Source organism: Eleutherodactylus coqui, chromosome 1 (genome assembly GCF_035609145.1).
Source record: "Eleutherodactylus coqui strain aEleCoq1 chromosome 1, aEleCoq1.hap1, whole genome shotgun sequence".
NCBI classification, from domain to species: domain Eukaryota; kingdom Metazoa; phylum Chordata; class Amphibia; order Anura; family Eleutherodactylidae; genus Eleutherodactylus; species Eleutherodactylus coqui.
The window spans coordinates 331,174,052-331,194,210 of NC_089837.1; the positions used below are offsets into that span (position 1 = coordinate 331,174,052).

Sequence of the window (20,159 nt, forward strand, 5' to 3'; positions counted from 1 at the left end):
TAATTATTGACTTCAGATGTTTAAGCCATACCCACTGCAAAAAGGTCGTCAAATCAAGCACACAGACATGCAATCCCCATAAGCAAACATTGTTAGTAGTGTATATTGTAAGGGGAATGAAGAAGTTAACCTAGCATAGTTGAGCAAAAGTGCAAGTCTATGTACGAGTCTCTCGTATATGCTAGAGTCTATTTAGAGAGATAATAAAGGATGCTAATATTTATTGGGGGAAATTATGCAGATGCTAATGATCTATCACTATAGTATTGATGATTATTTCATACCTGCTGAGGTTTATTGAGCATTTATTGAGGTGTATTATGGAACTAATTCTTGTAAAATTTTATGTTTTGGCATTGTAGACATTGTATGAGTGGTCTTGATCACAGTCATGGGGGGCATTGGAACCTGTACATCACAAGGTACTGTGCTGGATTAGGCATGTGTGTCTGATGGACAAATGTTTGGGTACGTTTTGCCATACCAGGTGGTGGCTGTTTTGGTAGAAAGGTGGGGTTTGGTATGCAAGTTGTTGTGGCAGAGTGAGCGGCATGTACGTGAGGTTGGTGCAAGGTTGGGTATGGCCTGAATTGTGAGCCATGCAAAAAGCCCTGAAAGTCTGATGTGGATGAGGTTTAGTGTAGCTTGAAAGTGTGAGCTGTGAAAACTCCTAGAGCAGGGGTATGAACCTCATTTTCACCGAGGGCCACATCAGCCTTATGGTTGCATTTAAAGGGCTGATTGTAAGTGTAAGACTATATAGTAACAGTTACCCCTCCTAGTGACCCCAGTAATAATAGTGACTCCCATAGTGGCCCCAGTAGTAATAGTGTTTGAAAGAATGTATCACAATTAGAGATGAGCGAGCATACTCGCTAAGGACAATTACTCGACCGAGCATTGTCCTTAGTGAGTACCTCCCCGCTCGGAAGAAAAGGTTCAGCTGCCGGCGCGGGTGAGAGGTGAGTTGCGGCAGTCAGCAGGGGGGAGAGAGGGAGAGAGGGATCTCCTCTCCGTTCCTCCCCACTCTCCCCCGCCGCTCCCCGCCGGCAGCCGAACCTTTTCTTCCGAGCGGGCAGGTACTCGCTAAGGGCAATGCTTGATCGAGTAATTGCCCTTAGCGAGTATGCTCGCTCATCTCTAATCACGATTGATTTTGTGTTTATTGCCATTTTGTAAACTAATATCCATTTTTATATACTTCAGTCTGAATGTATTATAAGACTTGTAATTCTCCTTGTCTATTCTTCTGCTTACACAGATATTTTCTCCTATAGACAGCTTCCTCATTTTACAGGAAAACACTTTGCACAGACTAATAATAGATGTAGTCAGACAGAGATCACAAGTGCCATGATACATAGAAGCTATTTCCAGACTAATGAAGATGACAGTTGAGTGTTAAGAAATAAGCAACTTAGAATAAGACTCTGCCTAGAGATTGATGACGAGTTCTTCAAGAGTGAGAAACAAAATTATATATGTATACAGTTTCTGGTGCAATCAATAAAGGGAAACCACTCAAACAGAACCTTACAAAGTTACTATATTAGTCAAGAAAGTGAATAGTTCCTAACTCTAAATTAGGCTCTGTTCCCATCACAAACGGTTATGCAATACACAAAATGAGTCCATAGACACCTATAAGGCCAATGGATACTAAACAAAAGGCTAGTATAAGTCAGTATATTCTTTTAACGATGACAGCCCATATGCGATGTATGCACAGTTTGTCATAATTCACTTCAGAGAACAATGACACACTCCCCTTGGTTCTAGAAAAATGTGGTACTGACCTACTGTAGACCTTTATGTCATCATTGCTGAAGATTAAGCTAAGCATTAAAAGGTCAGTGTAAAGTGCAGGACATTACATATCATTATTAACAATTGGAAACATCAGAAGAAACACTAGAAAACACAACAGAGGAACATTACTTACGTGGAACATTTTGTGAGGGTGTAGAGGAAAGTTTTGTGAGCTGACCCTTGTTACTGGTTGTCGGCAAAATCTCTGGAAGAAAAACAAATATGATATAGTAACAAAATATATTAATATAAAATATGTTTAGCTGATAAATAGAGCTAGTAAGGGAAGAGTTGACATCGTTATTGTTGTATAATGTTCTAAACTTGGATATGCCCTAGAAACCTAAGAAATCCAGCAGTATTACAGTGTATTATACAGTTTAAACGATTGATGTAACTGAACTTTAAGTCCACTAGTGCGACTAAAACAAGTGAGAAAAAAGTTAAAATTTTATTTTAAAAATATTAAAACCTCCCTAATAGAGATGAGCGAGCACCAAAATGCTCGGGTGCTCGTTACTCTAGTCGAACTTCCCGCGATGCTCGAGGGTTCGTTTCGAGTAACGAATCCCATTGAAGTCAATGGGCGACCCGAGCATTTTTGTATAGGACCTATGCTCCGCTAATGTTTTCATTTGTGAAAATCTGGGAAATTCAACAAAGTGATGGGAACGACACAGAAACGGATAGGGCAGGCGAGGGGCTACATGTTGGGCTGCATCTCAAGTTCCCAGGTCCCACTATTAAAGGGGTTGTCCCGCGGCAGCAAGTGGGTCTATACACTTCTGTATGGCCATAATAATGCACTTTGTAATGTACATTGTGCATTAATTATGAGCCATACAGAAGTTATAAAAAGTTTTATACTTACCTGCTCCGTTGCTGGCGTCCTCGTTCCCATGGAGCCGACTAATTTTCGCCCTCCGATGGCCAAATTAGCCACGCTTGCGCAGTCCAGGTCTTCTCCTGTTCTCTATGGGGCTCCGTGTAGCTCTGTGTAGCTCCGCCCCGTCACGTGCCGATTCCAGCCAATCAGGAGGCTGGAATCGGCAATGGACCGCACAGAAGAGCTGCGGTCCACGGAGGAAGAGGTTCCCGGCGGCCATCTTCACCGGTAAGTATAGAAGTCACCGGAGCACGGGGATTAAGGTAAGCGCTCCGGTAAGCTTTCTTTAGGTCCCTGCATCGGGGTTGTCTCGCGCCGAACGGGGGGGGGTTGAAAAAAAAAAAAACCCGTTTCGGCGCGGGACAACCCCTTTAAGCCACAATAGCGACAAGAGTGCCCCCCCCCCCAACAATTTTTACTTATGAAAAACCCTCATTAGCAAGGCATACCTTAGCTAAGCACCACACTACCTCCAACAAAGCAAAAAATTATGCGCAAGGCTGGGTATTAATGAGCGACTACTACCCTAAGCAGACACGCAGTAAACTGTAGACGGTCACATTATTACCCAGCTAAGCCTAAGTGACTACTACCACCCGCACACACGCAGTAAACTGAAGACGGTCACAGGCAGCCCAAATATAGTATTTTTTTCCAATTTTTGGGAAAAAAGCCCACTGCCTATATAGCCTGTATATGGATTTCCCTGTTGGAGGATGACTGTGGTTATTGAAAGCACAGTGCAGCCAGAAAACATTATGCGCAAGGCTGCAGTAACACCTAGCTGGGTAATAGTGAGTGACTACTACCCCCAGCAGACACGCAGTAAACTGAACACGGTCACAGGCAGCCCAAAGATTTTTGTTTCCAATTTTTTTTAAAAAGCCCACTGCCTATATAGCCAGTATATCTCTTTCCCTGTGCCACTGTCCCTTCCTCACCAGTACTGCCCCTATACTCAGTAAAATGACTGCAGACTGAGGACGCTATGGTCTGCACGCCCGATATACAAAAAAAAAATAAATGTGCAAAACTGCTAAAAGCAGCCTCAACAGTACTGCACACGGTCAGGACCGTTGGGGTTCTTGAAGACGAAGATAACAGCTTTACACTCTCCCTATAGCAGCTACAGCAGGACGGCACTTTCCCTAATGTCTCTCAGCGTGCATCTGTGGCGAGCCGCGGCCGGCCCCAGTTTATATACTCGGGTGTCACCTGATCTCCCCAGCCACTCACTGCAGGGGGGTGGGATAGGGCTGGAACTTCACAGGAGGAAGTTGTAATGCCTTCCCTGCGTTTCTATTGGCCAGAAAACGGCACAAACTTTTCTGGGAAGAAAATGGAAGTGATTCGAACACCGCGTGGTGCCCGTCTCGAGTAACGAGCATCTCGAGTACCCTAATGCTCGAACGAGCATCAAGCTCGGACGAGTATGCTCGCTCATCTCTACTCCCTAACACTTTTTTTCTTGTATTACTTAAAAAAAATATATAAAAAAAAAAAAAAAACACATCACAAAAGTGGCATCACTGTGTTGGTAGTCACCCAAATAAAAACGTTACACATTTTATAACCTTCACAGTGAACACAGTGAAAAAGGAAGAATGTCAAAATGGCTAATTTAGCATGTACCACCTCACAAAAAAATGGAATAAAAAGTGAACAAAAAGTAATGTGAACCACAATATGGTAGCATTAAAAGTTACAAGTCTCATACAGCTTTGTCAGTAAAAAAAAAAATGTCGATCTTTGAATGCTCCAACACAAAATAATTTAATTTTTTTAACATGTTCCTAGTCTTTAAAAGAAGTAAAAAAAAAAATGGAAAAAATGCAAATTTGGAATTGCTGTAATTGTAGTGACTCACGGAATAAAGTTAACATATCATTTATACCCAATGGTGAATGCTTAAAAAAATTAAGAATTGCATTTTTTGTCATTAAAGGGGCTGTGCCAGAATTAAACATTATCCCCGATCCACAGCAAAGCCGGACCCACACCAATCTGAAAGTTACCCCCTATCCCGAGGATAGGGAATAATTTTTAATCCTGGAAAAAAAAAATTAATATTGTGTCAAAAAAATGGAATAAAAAGCTTTCCAAATTTCATATGTTTCAAAAAATGGTCTCAAGGAAAACTATAACCTATCCCGCAAAAAGTAAGTCCTCACACAGCTCTATTTTTGCAAAAAAATGTAATGGCTCTTGGAGTACAGATACAGCAACACAAAAATAAATGGTGTTTGTATTGTGTAAATGTACTAAAACATGAAAAATTATATCCATTTTGTATTACCATAATCATTGATCCAGAGAATTATGTTATCCTGTTACAATATTTATACCGCATGGTGAACGCTCAAGAAAAAAATGGGTGGATTTTCTTCTTTTTTCATTAAGGCACAAAGTAGGCAGGTAATTAAGGTGTTAAATTCTGAAAAACCCCTTTAATTACATCTTAATATTTACTGTTCAGATCACCAATCATAATGAAAATAACCAGTAAAACGTTTACATATGTATTATGAATAGAGATGAGCGAACGTACTCGTCCAAGCTTGATATTCGTGCGAATATTACGGTGTTCGTGATGCTCGTTACTCGTAACGAGTACCACGCGGTGTTCCGGTTACTTTCAGTTTCCTCTCTGAGACGTTAGCGCGCTTTTCTGGCCAATAGAAAGACAGGGAAGGCATTACAACTTCCCCCTGTGACGTTCAAGCCCTATACCACCCCCCTGCTGTGAGTGGCTGGGGTGATCAGATGTCACCCGAGTATAAAAGTCGGCCCCTCCCGCGGCTCGGCTCAGATGCCGTGTGAGTTAGTGAGGGAAAGTACTGTTCTATTGGAGTTGCTGTAGGGAGAGTGTTTGTAGTGAGTGTACGCTTCAAGAACCCCAACGGTCCTTCTTAGGGCCACATCTACCTGTGTGCAGGCTGCTGTTAGCAGTGGAAATTTTTTTTTTTTTTCTCAAAATCGGCAGTGCAGAGCATTGCACCCGGTATTAGGGACAGAAGTGGTGCTTAGGCAGGGAGAGTGTTAGGAGTGAGTGTAGCCTTCAAGAACCTCAACGGTCCTTTCTAGGGCCAAATTCAACCGTGTGCAGTACTGTGCTGGCTGCTGTTAGCAGTGTTTCATTTTTTTTTTTTTCTAAAAATCGTCTGTGCAGAGCATTGCACCCTCCATTGATACTACAGGGACAGAATTCTGTAGGCAGGGCCACAACACAGTTATTGTTCATTGAATATACGCAGTGGGGCCTTCCCTTTGCAAAAAAGCGAAAAAATTATATTTGGCCTGCCTGTGTCAGTCCTAAGGTCTCCGTGTACGTGTGTGCTGCGTGGAGAACGTACAAAAGTCAGACGCAACCAGCTACGGTTTACTGCAGGCTTGCGCCATTGTCTTTCCTGACTGGCAAATACCTGCTCTGCCAGAGTTAATAACTCTGCTACACTAAAGTTGTGTGACACTTTTTCAGGGCCACACCACAGTTATTAAACGTATTGTTCATTGAATATACGCAGTGGGGCCTTCCCTTTGCAAAAAAGCGAAAAAATTATATTTGGCCTGCCTGTGTCAGTCCTAAGGTCTCCGTGTACGTGTGTGCTGCGTGGAGAACGTACAAAAATCAGACACAACCAGCTACGGTTTACTGCAGGCTTGCGCCATTGTCTTTCCTGACTGGCAAATACCTGCTCTGCCAGAGTTAATAACTCTGCTACACTAAAGTTGTGTGACACTTTTTCAGGGCCACACCACAGTTATTAAACGTATTGTTCATTGAATATACGCAGTGGGGCCTTCCCTTTGCAAAAAAGCGAAAAAATTATATTTGACCTGCAGGCTTGCGCCAATTTATTTCCTGCCTGGGAAATCAAATCACTGGTAATACAGCATGCTGAGGGGTAGGGGTAGGCCTAGAGGACGTGGACGCGGCCGAGGACGCGGAGGGCCAAGTGAGGGTGTGGGCACAGGCCGAGCTCCTGATCCAGGTGTGTCGCAGCCGACTGCTGCGCGATTAGGAGAGAGGCACGTTTCTGGCGTCCCCACATTCATCGCCCAATTAATGGGTCCACGCGGGAGACCTTTATTAGAAAATGAGCAGTGTGAGCAGGTCCTGTCCTGGATGGCAGAAAGTGCTTCGAGCAACCTATCGTCCAGCCACAGTTCTGCGCCGTCCACTGCTGCAAATCCGAATCCTCTGTCTGCTGCTCCTCCTTCCTCCCAGCCTCCTCACTCCACTACAATGACACATGCTCAGGAGCGGGACCACTCCCAGGAACTTTTCTCGGGCCCCTGCTCAGATTGGGCAGCAGTGGTTCCTCTACCACCAGAGGAGTTTATCGTCACTGATGCCCAACCATTGGAAAGTTCCCGGGGTCCGGGGGATTAGGCTGGGGACTTCCGGCAACTGTCTCAAGACCTTTCAGTGGGTGAGGAGGACGATGACGATGAGACACAGTTGTCTTGCAGTGAGGTAGTAGTAAGGGCAGTAAGTCCGAGGGAGCAGCGCACAGAGGATTCGGAGGAAGAGCAGCAGGACGATGAGGTGATTGACCCCACCTGGTGTGCAACGCCTACACAGGACAGGTCTTCAGAGGGGGAGGCACGGGCAGCAGCAGGGCAGGTTGCAAGAGGCAGTGCGGTGGCCAGGGGTAGAGGCAGGGCCAGACCGAATAATCCACCAAGTGTTTCCCAAAGCGCCCCCTCGCGCCATGCCACCCTGCAGAGGCCGAGGTGCTCTAAGGTCTGGCAGTTTTTCACAGAGACGCCTGACGACCGACAAACAGTGGTGTGCAACCTTTGTCGCGCCAAGATCAGCCGGGGAGCCACCACCAACAGCCTGACCACCACCAGCATGCGCAGACACATGATGGCCAAGCACCCCACAAGGTGGGACGAAGGCCGTTCACCGCCTCCGGTTTGCACCGCTGCCTCTCCCCCTGTGCCCCAACCTGCCACTGAGATCCAACCCCCCTCTCAGGACACAGGCACGACCGTCTCAGGGCCTGCACCCACACCCTCACCTCCGCTGTCCTCGGCCCCATCCAGCAATGTCTCGCACCGCACAGTCCAGCCGTCGCTAGCGCAACTGTTGGAGCGCAAGCGCAAGTACGCCACCACGCACCCGCACGCTCAATCGTTAACCGTCCACATAGCCAAATTTATCAGCCTTGAGATGCTGCCGTATAGGGTTGTGGAAACGGAGTCCTTCAAAGCTATGATGGCGGCGGCGGCCCCGCGCTACTCAGTTCCCAGTCGCCACTACTTTTCCCGATGTGCCGTCCCAGCCCTGCACGACCACGTCTCCCGCAACATTGTACGCGCCCTCACCAATGCGGTTAGTGGCAAGGTCCACTTAACTACGGACACGTGGACAAGCACAGGCGGGCAGGGCCACTACATCTCCCTGACGGCACATTGGGTGAATTTAGTGGAGGCTGGCACAGAGTCAGAGCCTGGGACCGCTCACGTCCTACCCACCCCCAGAATTGCGGGCCCCAGCTCGGTGGTGGTATGTTCGGCGGTGTATGCTTCTTCCACTAAAGCACCCTCCTCCTCCTCCTCAACCTCTGTCTCGCAATCTAGATGTGTCAGCAGCAGCAGGACGTCGCCAGCAGTCGGTGTCGCGCGGCGTGGCAGCACAGCGGTGGGCAAGCGTCAGCAGGCCGTGCTGAAACTACTCAGCTTAGGAGATAGGAGGCACATGGCCCACGAACTGCTGCAGGGTCTGACAGAGCAGACCGACCGTTGGCTTGCGCCGCTGAGCCTCCAACCCGGCATGGTCGTGTGTGACAACGGCCGTAACCTGGTGGCGGCTCTGCAGCTCGGCAGCCTCACGCACGTGCCATGCCTGGCCCACGTCTTTAATTTGGTGGTTCAGCGCTTTCTGAAAAGCTACCCATGCTTGTCAGACCTGCTCGTAAAGGTGTGCCGGCTCTGCGCACATTTCCGCAAGTCCCACACGGACGCTGCCACCCTGCGCACCCTGCAACATCGCTTTAATCTGCCAGTGCACCGACTGCTGTGCGACGTGCCCACACGGTGAAACTCTACGCTCCACATGTTGGCTAGGCTCTATGAGCAGCGTAGAGCTATAGTGGAATACCAACTCCAACATGGGCGGCGCAGTGGGAGTCAGCCTCCTCAATTATTTTCAGAAGAGTGGGCCTGGTTGGCAGACATCTGCCAGGTCCTTCGAAACTTTGATCAGTCTACCCAGGTGGTGAGCGGCGATGCTGCAATCATTAGCGTCACCATTCCTCTGCTATGCATCTTGAGAACTTCCCTGCAAACCATAAAGGCAGACGCTTTGCGCTCGGAAACAGAGCCGGGGGAAGACAGTATGTCGCTGGATAGTCAGAGCACCCTCCTGTCTATATCTCAGCGCGTTCAGGAGGAGGAGGAGAAGCATGAGGAGGATGAGGAGGAGGGGGAAGAGACAGCTAGGCCCACTGCTGACGGTACCCATGCTGCTTGCCTGTCATCATTTCAGCGTGTATGGCCTGAGGAGGAGGAGGAGGAGGAGGAGGAGGAGGATCCTGAAAGTGATCTTCCTAGTGCGGACAGCCATGTGTTGCGTACAGGTACCCTGGCACACATGGCTGACTTCATGTTAGGATGCCTTTCTCGTGACCCTCGCATTCAACGCATTCTGGCCACTACGGATTACTGGGTGTACACACTGCTCGACCCACGCTATAAGGAGAACCTTCCCAGTCTCATTCCCGAAGAGGAAAGGGGTTCGAGAGTGTTGCTATACCACAGGACCTTGGCGGACAAGCTGATGGTAAAATTCCCATCCGACAGCGGTAGTGGCAGAAGGCGCAGTTCCGAGGGCCAGGTAGCAGAGGAGGTGCGTAGATCGAGCAGCATGTACAGCCCAGGCAGTGCAACAGTCTTTAAGGGCCTGGCCAGCTTTATGGCTCCCCAGCAAGACTGTGTCACCGCTCCCCAGTCAAGGCTGAGTCGGCGGGAGCACTGTAAAAGGATGGTGAGGGAGTACGTAGCCGATCGCACGACCATCCTCGGTGACGCCTCTGCCCCCTACAACTACTGGGTGTCGAAGCTGGACACGTGGCCTGAACTAGCGCTGTATGCCCTGGAGGTGCTTGCTTGTCCTGCGGCTAGCGTCTTGTCGGAAAGGGTGTTTAGTGCGGCTGGGAGAATCATCACAGATAAGCGTACCCGCCTGTCAACCGTCAGTGCCAACAGGCTAACACTCATCAAGATGAACAAAGCCTGGATTTCCCCAGACTTCTCTTCTCCACCAGCGGACAGCAGCGATACGTAAGCAATACGTAGGCTGCACCCGCGGATGGAAGCTACGTTCTCTCTCACCATCCAAAACGGGGACATTTCTGCTTCATCAATCTGTGTCTAATATTCCTCCTCCTCCTCCTGCTCCTCCTCCTGAAACCTCACGTAATCACGCTGAACGGGCAATTTTTCTTAGGGCCACAAGGCTCACTCATAATTTTTCTAAACAATTTTTATATGTTTCAATGCTCTTAAAAGCGTTGAAACTTTAACTTGAACCAATTTTTCGTTACACTGGGCTGCCTCCAGGCCTAGTTACCACTTAAGCCACATTAACCAAAGCGATTAATGGGTTTCACCTGCCCTCTTGGTTGGCCATGGCCAATTTTTTTGATGTACATTAGTACTGTTGATACAGCAATTTTTGTGGGCCCTCGCCTACAGTATAATCAAATGAATTTTTAGCCCACCTGCATTACAGCTGACGTTACATCCGCTGTGTTGGGCAATGCAATGTGATATTTCTATGTACCGCCGGTGGCTTCCTGGCACCCACCCATGCTGTGGGTCCACAGGGAATTATAAATGCATCTGATTCCACTTGTAAAGAACTCCAGTCAGACTGGGGCATGCAGTGTGGGCCGAAGCCCACCTGCATTAAGCACGACATTACTACCTCAGCTGTGTTGGGCAATGCAATGGGATATTTTTATGTACCGCCGGTGGGTTCCAGGGAGCCACCCATGCTGTAGGTGCACACGGAGTTTAACCTACATCTGTCCACTTGTAAAGAACCCCAGTCTGACTGGGGCATGCAGTGTGGGCCGAAGCCCACCTGCATTAAGCACGACATTACTACCTCAGCTGTGTTGGGCAATGCAATGGGATATTTTTATGTACCGCCGGTGGGTTCCAGGGAGCCACCCATGCTGTAAGTGCACACGGAGTTTAACCTACATCTGATTCTACTTGTAAAGAACCCCAGTCAGACTGGGGCATGCAGTGTGGGCCGAAGCCCACCTGCATTAAGCACGACATTACTACCTCAGCTGTGTTGGGCAATGCAATGGGATATTTTTATGTACCGCCGGTGGGTTCCAGGGAGCCACCCATGCTGTAGGTGCACACGGAGTTTAACCTACATCTGTCCACTTGTAAAGAACCCCAGTCTGACTGGGGCATGCAGTGTGGGCCGAAGCCCACCTGCATTAAGCACGACATTACTACCTCAGCTGTGTTGGGCAATGCAATGGGATATTTCTATGTGTATCGCCGGTGGGTTCCAGGGAGCCACCCATGCTGTCGGTCGACAGGGACTTCACAATAGGGAGTTGTACCTGCCTGTGTCTATGAATTAAAAAGCCCGGTCTGACTGGGGCATGCAGAGACACCTTGACAGAATGAATAGTGTGTGGCACATAGGTTCCCCATTGCTATGCCCACATGTGCAGCTCCTGATGGCGGTGGCACAGGATTCTATTTCTCATTGCTTCTGTACAGCATTGTGGGCTATCGCCCCGCCCCTTTTAAAGAGGGTCGCTGCCTAGCCGTGCCAACCCTCTGCAGTGTGTGCCTGTGGTTCCTCGTCATGGCAGACGCACTTCTAAATAGACATGAGGGTGGTGTGGCATGAGGGCAGCTGAAGGCTGCGCAGGGACACTTTGGTGTGCGCTGTGGGGGGGAGGGGGGGGGGGTTGGGCAGCTTGTAACCCAGGAGAAGTGGCAGCGGAGTGTCATGCAGGCAGTGATTGTGCTTTGTTGGAGGTAGTGTGGTGCTTAGCAAAGGTATGCCATGCTAATGAGGGCTTTTCAGAAGTAAAAGTTTTTGGGAGGGGGGGGGCCCACTCTTGCCGCTATTGTGGCTTAATAGTGGGACCTGTGAACTTGAGATGCAGCCCAACATGTAGCCCCTCGCCTGCCCTATCCGTTGCTGTGTCGTTCCCATCACTTTCTTGAATTGCCCAGATTTTCACACATGAAAACCTTAGCGAGCATCGGCGAAATACAAAAATGCTCGGGTCGCCCATTGACTTCAATGGGGGTCGTTACTCGAAACGAACCCTCGAGCATCGTGATAATTTCGTAACGAGTAACGAGCACCCGAGCATTTTGGTGCTCGCTCATCTCTAATTATGAATGACAATCATGCACATAAAAAGAAAAATTCAGCCTTTTAATCACTTTCCATGACAGACCGGAACCAAACCTTTTTACCATTACAGGTGACAGCAACATCCTCATAGTGGTAGCAGTTGTGAATTCCCCATCCGAGGCTCCTGCACTGACTCAGTGCTGCTTCTGTTCCTTTGCAGTCCACGTTGTCCAAATGAATAGGTCCTGTGCCTTGACCAAATGAGAGTCGGTGAGGTACAGCAATGGCATGACCACAGCCTAGCTGTCGACAAACTATGTTGGCATCTACAATGTCCCAGTCATCATCGCATACTGTACCCCAAGTCCCATTATAAAGAACTTCAATTCGTCCTTGACAGTGGGTCTCCCCGTTCACTAGTCGAATATCTGCAAGCAAGAACATACGCATAACAGTTGATGAGATTTTCTGCAAATGAAAAATTTACAGCAAAATCAGCCCTAACATTTGGTGCAGATTTTGTTGTCGATCCCCAGTAGTTTTAACCCTTTCAATTAAATGGGTGAAATCTATTGTGGATGCACAACATACATGTCCAAATTGGATTTTGGTACATAACCGCAATAAAATCTGCAGCAGAAAATATCCTGTGAAATTGTTTGTGTGGATCTGCACCATGTGTGAATGCACCCTAAAAGCTTTTTCAGCTCATAGCCTCATACCCACGGTACCAAACGTTTTCATTTTACCCAAACAATTGAATTGTTATGTTCTAACAAACGAAGAACAGCTGACTGTTGCAGGGAAAATGGATCAATGGCACTCAATATATATTAATCATAGAATGGTAGAGTTGGAAGGGACCTCCAGGGTCATCGGGTCCAACCCCCTGCTCAGTGCAGAATTTACTAAATCATCCCAGACAGATATTTCTCCAGCCTTTGTTTGAACACTTCTATTGAAGGAGAATTCACCACCTCCTGTGGTAACCTGTTCCACTCATTGATCACCCTCACTGTCAGAAAGTTTTTTCTAATATCTAATTAGTGTCTCCTCCCTTTGTTTCATCCCATTGCTTCTAGTCTTTCCTTGTGCAAATGAGAATAGGGCTGATCCCTCTGCAGTGTTACAACCCTTCAGATATTTGTAGACCGCTATTAAGTTTCCTCTCAGCCTTCTTTTTTGCAAGCTAAACATTCCCAGATCCTTTAACTGTTCTTCATGGGACATGATTTGAAGACCGCTTACCATCTTGGTAACTCGTCTCTGAACTTGCCCTAGTTTGTATATATCTTTTTTAAAATAGGGTGCCCAGAACTGGACACAGTATTCCAGATGAGGTCTGACTAAGGAAGAGTAGAGGGGGATAATGACCTCACGTGATCTAGACTCTATGCTTAATATATCCCAGAATTGCATTTGCCTTTTTGGCTGCTGCATCACATTGTTGACTCATGTTCAGTCTATGATCTATTAGTATACCCGACTCTTTCACATGTGCTGCTGCTTAGCTCAATTCCTTCCATTCTGTATCTCTTCCCTAGTGTTAGCAATCCCTCCTAGCTTTGTATAATCAGCAAATTTGATCAGTTTCCTATCAATTCCCTTCTCCAGATCATTGATAAAAATGTTGAACAACACTGGGCCTAGGACAGAGCCTTGTGGTACCCCACTTGATAAATTCTTCCACTTGGATGTGCAGCCATTTATGGCCACTCAGGTGGATTCAGAACTGAGTGATCATACTCAAACAGTTGCCTTGTCAATCCCATATTTGGTCATTTTTTCAATAAGTATAGTATAAGATACTTTGTTCAATGCTTTACTAAGGTCAAGATACACTATATCCACCTCATTTCCCTGATCAACCCAGTGAGTGATACTATCATAGAAGGAAATTAGATTAGTCTGACATGACTTTTTTGTTACAAAACCATGCTGGCTCTGGTTATTTACTCCATTTTCATCCAAGTACTTGCATACATGCTGTTTAATAATTTGTTGGAAGATCTTTCCCAGTATAGAAGTCAGGCTCACAGGCCTGTAGTTTCCTGGATCCACCTTCTTCCCCTTTTTGAAGATAGGGACAACATTTGCCCCTTTTCCAATCTTCTGGGACCTCTCCTGTTCTCCAGGAATTTTCAAAGATTATGGCGAGTGGTTCAGCAATTACCTCTGCTTCTTCCTTTAGAATCCTAGGATGTAATTCATCTGGACCTTGGGACTTGAATGATATTAATATCATTTAACTGGATAGTTATAAGTCTACTGCAGTATTTTCATATATAGTATGCTGGAAAAGCCTCCAAGACAACTGCCATACTTAGCTTTTATAGTGCAATTCAATCGGTGTTTTCATGAGAAAAAGGAAACTGGGCAAAGCTCCTACCCAGTTCTAAAGTATTGTTCTTTGTCTTTCATCATTTTTTTTACTTTCTATCTTTTTGTTATTTGTTGTTTTTCTTAAGGATTTTAATATAAATCTGTAACTTTTATGGGATATAAAATTAACATCTTATAGGCATTATATTTTACAATAACAAGTACCATTCTCCAAGTGCTCTGGCAATACTTTCATCCCTTGGTATAATTCTACACTGAATGACCCTTTGAAGGGCTTAGTCACACGGGCGCATTGGCGCCCGTGTTACTGCAGGTAGAAGACGGACGCACTTCAGGACGGACGTCTCTCTGCAGCGCCGGAAAAAAGAACATGTGACCGGCTTCATTGCCGGTCATGTGTTCTTTCTTCAGCGCTGCATTGAGTCGTCCGTCTTGAAGTACGGCCGTCTTCTTCCTGCAGTAAGGGCTCAGTCACATGGGCGCATCGGCCCTGATATTGAAGCTTCCCTATATGGAAAATAGACATGTGATCCTAAAGTAAAGCATAAAATCAAGTGAACAAGTTTTCAGTTTCAGTATTAATTCACATTAGAAGGAGAAAATTCAGCGACCTGAATTAATTTGATTGAGGCATGTTCATGTTTGCTAGGCTAAGCAGGGCTAAGATCTCGTAAACTGACAACCTTGTGGGTTTTCTTGTGCAGCGGTCGCACGAGTATACAGAGAATGGTAAGATCAAGAGAAAAGAGATTCTGTGGCTGTAAACAACTCATCAATGAAAGGGGTCAGAGGAGGATGTCAAGAATAGCTCTGACAAACAGTCAAGTACACTGCAGCCAAAAATAACACTGGTGCTCCAGCTAATGTATTTGAATACATAACTTGTCATTCCTTACAGTGGATGGGCTATAACAGTAGATGACCAATTCAAGTGCCATTCCTAAGAGAAAGACAAGCTTCCAGTTGGATTCCAATTGGATCACTGAGCAGTGGAAAAGCATCATCTGGTCAGCTAAATCCAGATTTCTAGTGCACCATGCTGATGGGAGTGTAAGGCACAAGCAGCATGAATCAATGAACCCTTCCTGTCGACTGTACAGAGAATAACATTGTTGGTTAGAAGCACTCACCAGAGATCCAAAGCTTGAAGAAGCAGTCTATAGGATCCAGAGTCAGAGTGACATAATTTGAATAAATGAAGGGCAGCAAATGGAGGTGCAAGTAAAAGACACCCACAAGGGTGTAACTTTAATCTTTCACAGGCATACAAAATCCAACGTTTCGACTCCTGTGTGGAGTCTTTGTCAAGCTAGCTTGACAAATCCTCTACATAGGAGTCGAAACGTCGCGATTTGTATGCCTGTGAAGGGCTGTACAGAGAATGTCAGTACCTCTATCTAATTTTCAGCAACTCCAAGAAGCTATCCTATCCATGTGGTCCAGTATTGCTGTAGAACAACTGCAACATCTAGTGAGATCTAGGCCACAATGAATTGCTGAAATTCTGAAGGCCAAAGGAGGTCCAACTTGCTGCTGGATGCATGTCTCTACTAAAGTGACAATTCAGTGTATAATGTGACATAGTATCCATGTTGTCATTGCAGCAGTCAGTCACCATCTGGATGTTAGGTTACATCACAAAAAGTGTAAGGAGTGGGGGTAAGCAGCTAAGAGAATATTGCACAATTAATGAGGTAAGCATTTTAAGAAGGTACAAATAAAAGCAGAGTGGGCAGCTCACCAAGTTGTTGTCACGTCTATTCAGACCTATCAGTGTAACGGACAACAGAATCTGACACAAATCGCAGTAACATGCTGCAGGACGTGTAAAGCACAGGGGAAAACGGAGATGCAAAGGGTGCAAAACAAAACTATGAACAGTGCCTAAGAACTGAAGCCTAAGATCTTACTGTTGTCGGCTGACTGGAAGGCGTGAGGACATCACATACCACGGTTTGAACATCATGCGGCGTCTTATATTGTGAATTTTGTATCTTTAGCCAGGCTGTGACTGAGCATCACTCCTGCTACTCAAATGCTCTAACAGAATAAGTAACTATGTCTGCCACAGCCTAATTTTTAATTTTTAGCCTAATTGATTTGAATCGGTTTCTATTATCAGCCCATTAGTAGCTAACTAGCTTCATTTGCATGTATTCAGAGAACAGTGTATGGTCTGTTATCTAAATACATTGCTGTTGTTCCCCAGCGGGACAGCAGCTGAAAGAATGTTATCAGTGAGTCCCACGTAGAACTCGGCATGCAGTCCCTGTTATCAAGGACAACAGATTTTAAGCTGAACTGAACTCAGCAATGGACGAAAAGTGTACGGTAAGTGCACGATGGGCACACATTTACACACAATGGCTATCCCTCAAAAGCCGTTGTTTGGACGAATTTGGGCGATAGTCATTGCATGTAAATCAGCCTTAAGATTACACATGTGTAAGGTGTGGTCAAAGTCCCTTACAGGGAAGAAATGTTGGAGTGTGGTGCTGCATTTGGCAGTCCTTGATATGATGCAAATAGTGATGTGATTAGCATGTCACCTATTCAGTAAAGAGGAGGAAGAGCCATATAAAAGCACAAGATAACACCATCTTGGAGAGTTTGGGCCCATTCCCATGGTTAGCTCACAGCCAACACTGGCCAGTTCAGAGACACAGAGCCTGCTTTAGATAGACAGGAGCAGGCTAAAAGGAAGACCAGGGTCCCTGGCTAGGCGCTATGAGCAGCATTCACTATAGCTGCGATGATCAGGATGCGGCTTAGGGAAGAATGGAGCACCAGTGAGAGAGTCTCCATTCCCATTAAGTAAAGACTGTAAGAACAGAGCACCAGAGAGAAGATAGAAATGGAGTCTCCCTCAGGCCTGACCAGAGAACACCTGACTAAGAAGGCTGTAGATCCTGTCAGAGCAGGGGCAGAAAATGGTTATTGGGCAGCAGAGAAGTACACTGGGGCTCAAGAAATCGTAATATGGTCCAGGAAGATGCTGTGACATGGAGAGTGAGAACCTCTGACAAGTGTGTGCCGCAGGAACCCAGGAGCATTAGCTGGTACTGCAGGTATTATCAGACAAATGCCCTTGCTGCATTCACCTTGTCCTCAAAAGAGTGGTGCAGCAGAGTGATCAGGTAGAAGACTGTGGCAGTACTGTTATATCTTGTCTCCACCAGCAGAATGGTTGGAGACAAGCTGTATGCCCACAACCAACACCCACAATTTGATTGGCTCAGGGAAAGAATAGGTCAAGGCTGTCTCCACTGGTACCCTGCCGATGTCCGATTTGTGTTCCGAGTTTCACTGTCATACTTCCCCCGGCGACCTTCTTTCCTTGCAACTTCGGCACTGTGAGTCCCCCCCCCCCCCCTCACTGCATTCCCCCACTGCGAATATCCCCGCCCGGCAACCCCTGAAGGCGGCACCGCTCTGGCCTCCCTGCTCTACCCTCATACTTTCCCCGAGGACCTTCTCCCCTGCCGGCATCAGCGCTGTCATTTTTCCCCCTCCACTGCATTCCCCCCACTGTCACTGCCCCAGGCGCTCTGTCTTCTCCTGTCTCTGCTCCGCCGTAGTCGGTCACCCACTGTTAGTCTCCTCGCCGGCCTCGCATAATGGTTGCAATATGTGACAGAGGAGACTCACAGCGCTGGAGCCAAGAAGGAGACAAGGGACAGCGGCGGAGGGGTGAGTGACACTGGAGCCGAGAAGGAGACAAGGGACAGTGGCAGCGTGGTGAGTGACACCAGGCGGGAGGGAAGATAATGGGCACCCATTCTCTGGGCCAGCCAATCAAATTGTGGGCGTTGGTTGTGGGCGTGCAGCTTGTTTCCACCCATTCTTCTAGTGAGGACAAGATACAACAGTATCGACTGTGGCTAGGAATCAGGTCTATGACAGTTCAGAGACCAAATCAGTTGGCACTGCAACCGGAGTTAAAGGGGTTGTCCCGAGGCAGCAAGTGGGTCTATACACTTCTGTATGGCCATAATAATGCACTTTGTAATATACATTGTGCATTAATTATGAGCCATACAGAAGTTATAAAAAGTTTTATACTTACCTGCTCCGTTGCTGGCGTCCTCGTTCCCATGGTGCCGACTAATTTTCGCCCTCCGATGGCCAAATTAGCCGCGCTTGCGCAGTCCGGGTCTTCTCCTCTTCTCTATGGGGCTCCGTGTAGCTCCGTGTAGCTCCGCCCCGTCACGTGCCGATTCCAGCCAATCAGGAGGCTGGAATCGGCAATGGACCGCACAGAAGAGCTGCGGTCCATGGAGACAGAGGATCCCGGCGGCCATCTTCAGCAGGTGAGTATGAAGACGCCGGACCGCCGGGATTCAGGTAAGCGCTGTGGGGGTTGCTTTTTTAACCCCTGCATCGGGGTTGTCTCGCGCCGAACGGGGGGGGGGGGGTTTAAAAAAAAAAAAACCCCGTTTTGGCGCGGGACAACCCCTTTAAGCGCAGAGTTTCTGAGACAGTTAGCAACAGAGAGAGGCCAATTGCTGAGCTCCAAGGACCTGGGAAGAATTGTTTCTAGAAGCTTGAGATGAGCTGACACTCTGAGAACCACTGCACTCACCAGTTTGTTGTAATGAAGTATTGTGCCTCTTCTGCTGGAGAATACTGATGTTTTGTTCCTTTGAGTATTGCTGAACTTCTGAAACTGTCCCTAAAAGGCTGAACTGGGCAATCAACTCCATTCCCAGTGTTGGCCTTTTTGGCTTGTTGAGTAAAATGTCTGAAGAGACTTCCCTGTGTTTTGCACCTTATTCCATGACTGTCCTGGATGTCTTCGGCCCTTCCTCAGCACCTGCACTTTACACATTCATCATAAAGATGCACAATTGATAGAGTTTTGTTGTTTTCTATTTTAAATAAGTTGTTCTAGGAAATGTTCTCAGAAATGCTTCCATGGACATCTTCAGCCGTGGGACTGTATTTAAAATCGCATTTAGATAGTCAGTACAGTATTTACATTAGAAGCAGGAAACCAATGAAAATTATCTTCTGAAGTATTGTAGATACATTTGAAATATTACATTGGTGACAACAATGATCTCAGTCCACCCCTGATTTCCAGATTAAAAAGGCTATATAGAGCATTTCAACCCATTGGGTACTGCTTAGAATGTGTCATATATTTAGTAAGTCTGAGGACATATGGTCTGACTAGCCACTGTGGCCAAACCATGCCCCACTGCCGCAGTCAATAGATGCAATTTTGCAGTTGCAGGTGGGAGGGGTTTCAGCTGTGTGTCCTTAGCCTTACAGAAATAATAGATAGACAATGAACAGCAATAATACAATACCAAAAATCTATAACAATAGCTATGATAGAGCTCAAATTTATACAAGTTAAGCTGTAATGCAATCTCACCTGCTTCTTCTCGTCTCATCACTGATATTGTTTCTACAAATAAAGAATAAGCTGTTAAATTACAGCATACAGAAAGTTCATAATAAACTTAACGTAAAGGAGTATTCCAGTAATATTAAGTTATTTCCTATTCACAAGTAAATGAATGGAGCAGCGGTGCGCATGTTTGACTATTGCTCTATTCATTTAATTAGGAACTCATGCCCCTATAGTGTTCTCCTCTATGCCCTTCGTGGCTATACCCGTCACTGTGGATGAGATCAGGTCATGGTTTAATAAAATTCGTGGTACTGTGTTCTCTCAAAAACACCAGAGGACAACTGCCCCAATAATGGTTGGAGCATGGCTCGGTGACCCTCGTTGGTTCTTTATTGCTCATTGATTGGGGA

General features: G+C 46.6%; 1 protein-coding gene across 1 annotated transcript in view; it reads right to left on the reverse strand.

The window, feature by feature from the left end:
- SSC4D (scavenger receptor cysteine rich family member with 4 domains) overlaps positions 1-20,159 on the reverse strand; it is a 65,889-nt gene that overhangs the window by 20,458 nt on the left and 25,272 nt on the right. Inside the window, exons 2-4 of the mRNA XM_066587984.1 lie at positions 19,771-19,803; positions 12,170-12,475; positions 1,943-2,014 (exon numbers count right to left, since the gene is read on the reverse strand). Coding sequence (XP_066444081.1) covers positions 1,943-2,014; positions 12,170-12,475; positions 19,771-19,803 — 411 coding nt within the window. The remainder of the gene's footprint in view (positions 1-1,942; positions 2,015-12,169; positions 12,476-19,770; positions 19,804-20,159) is intronic.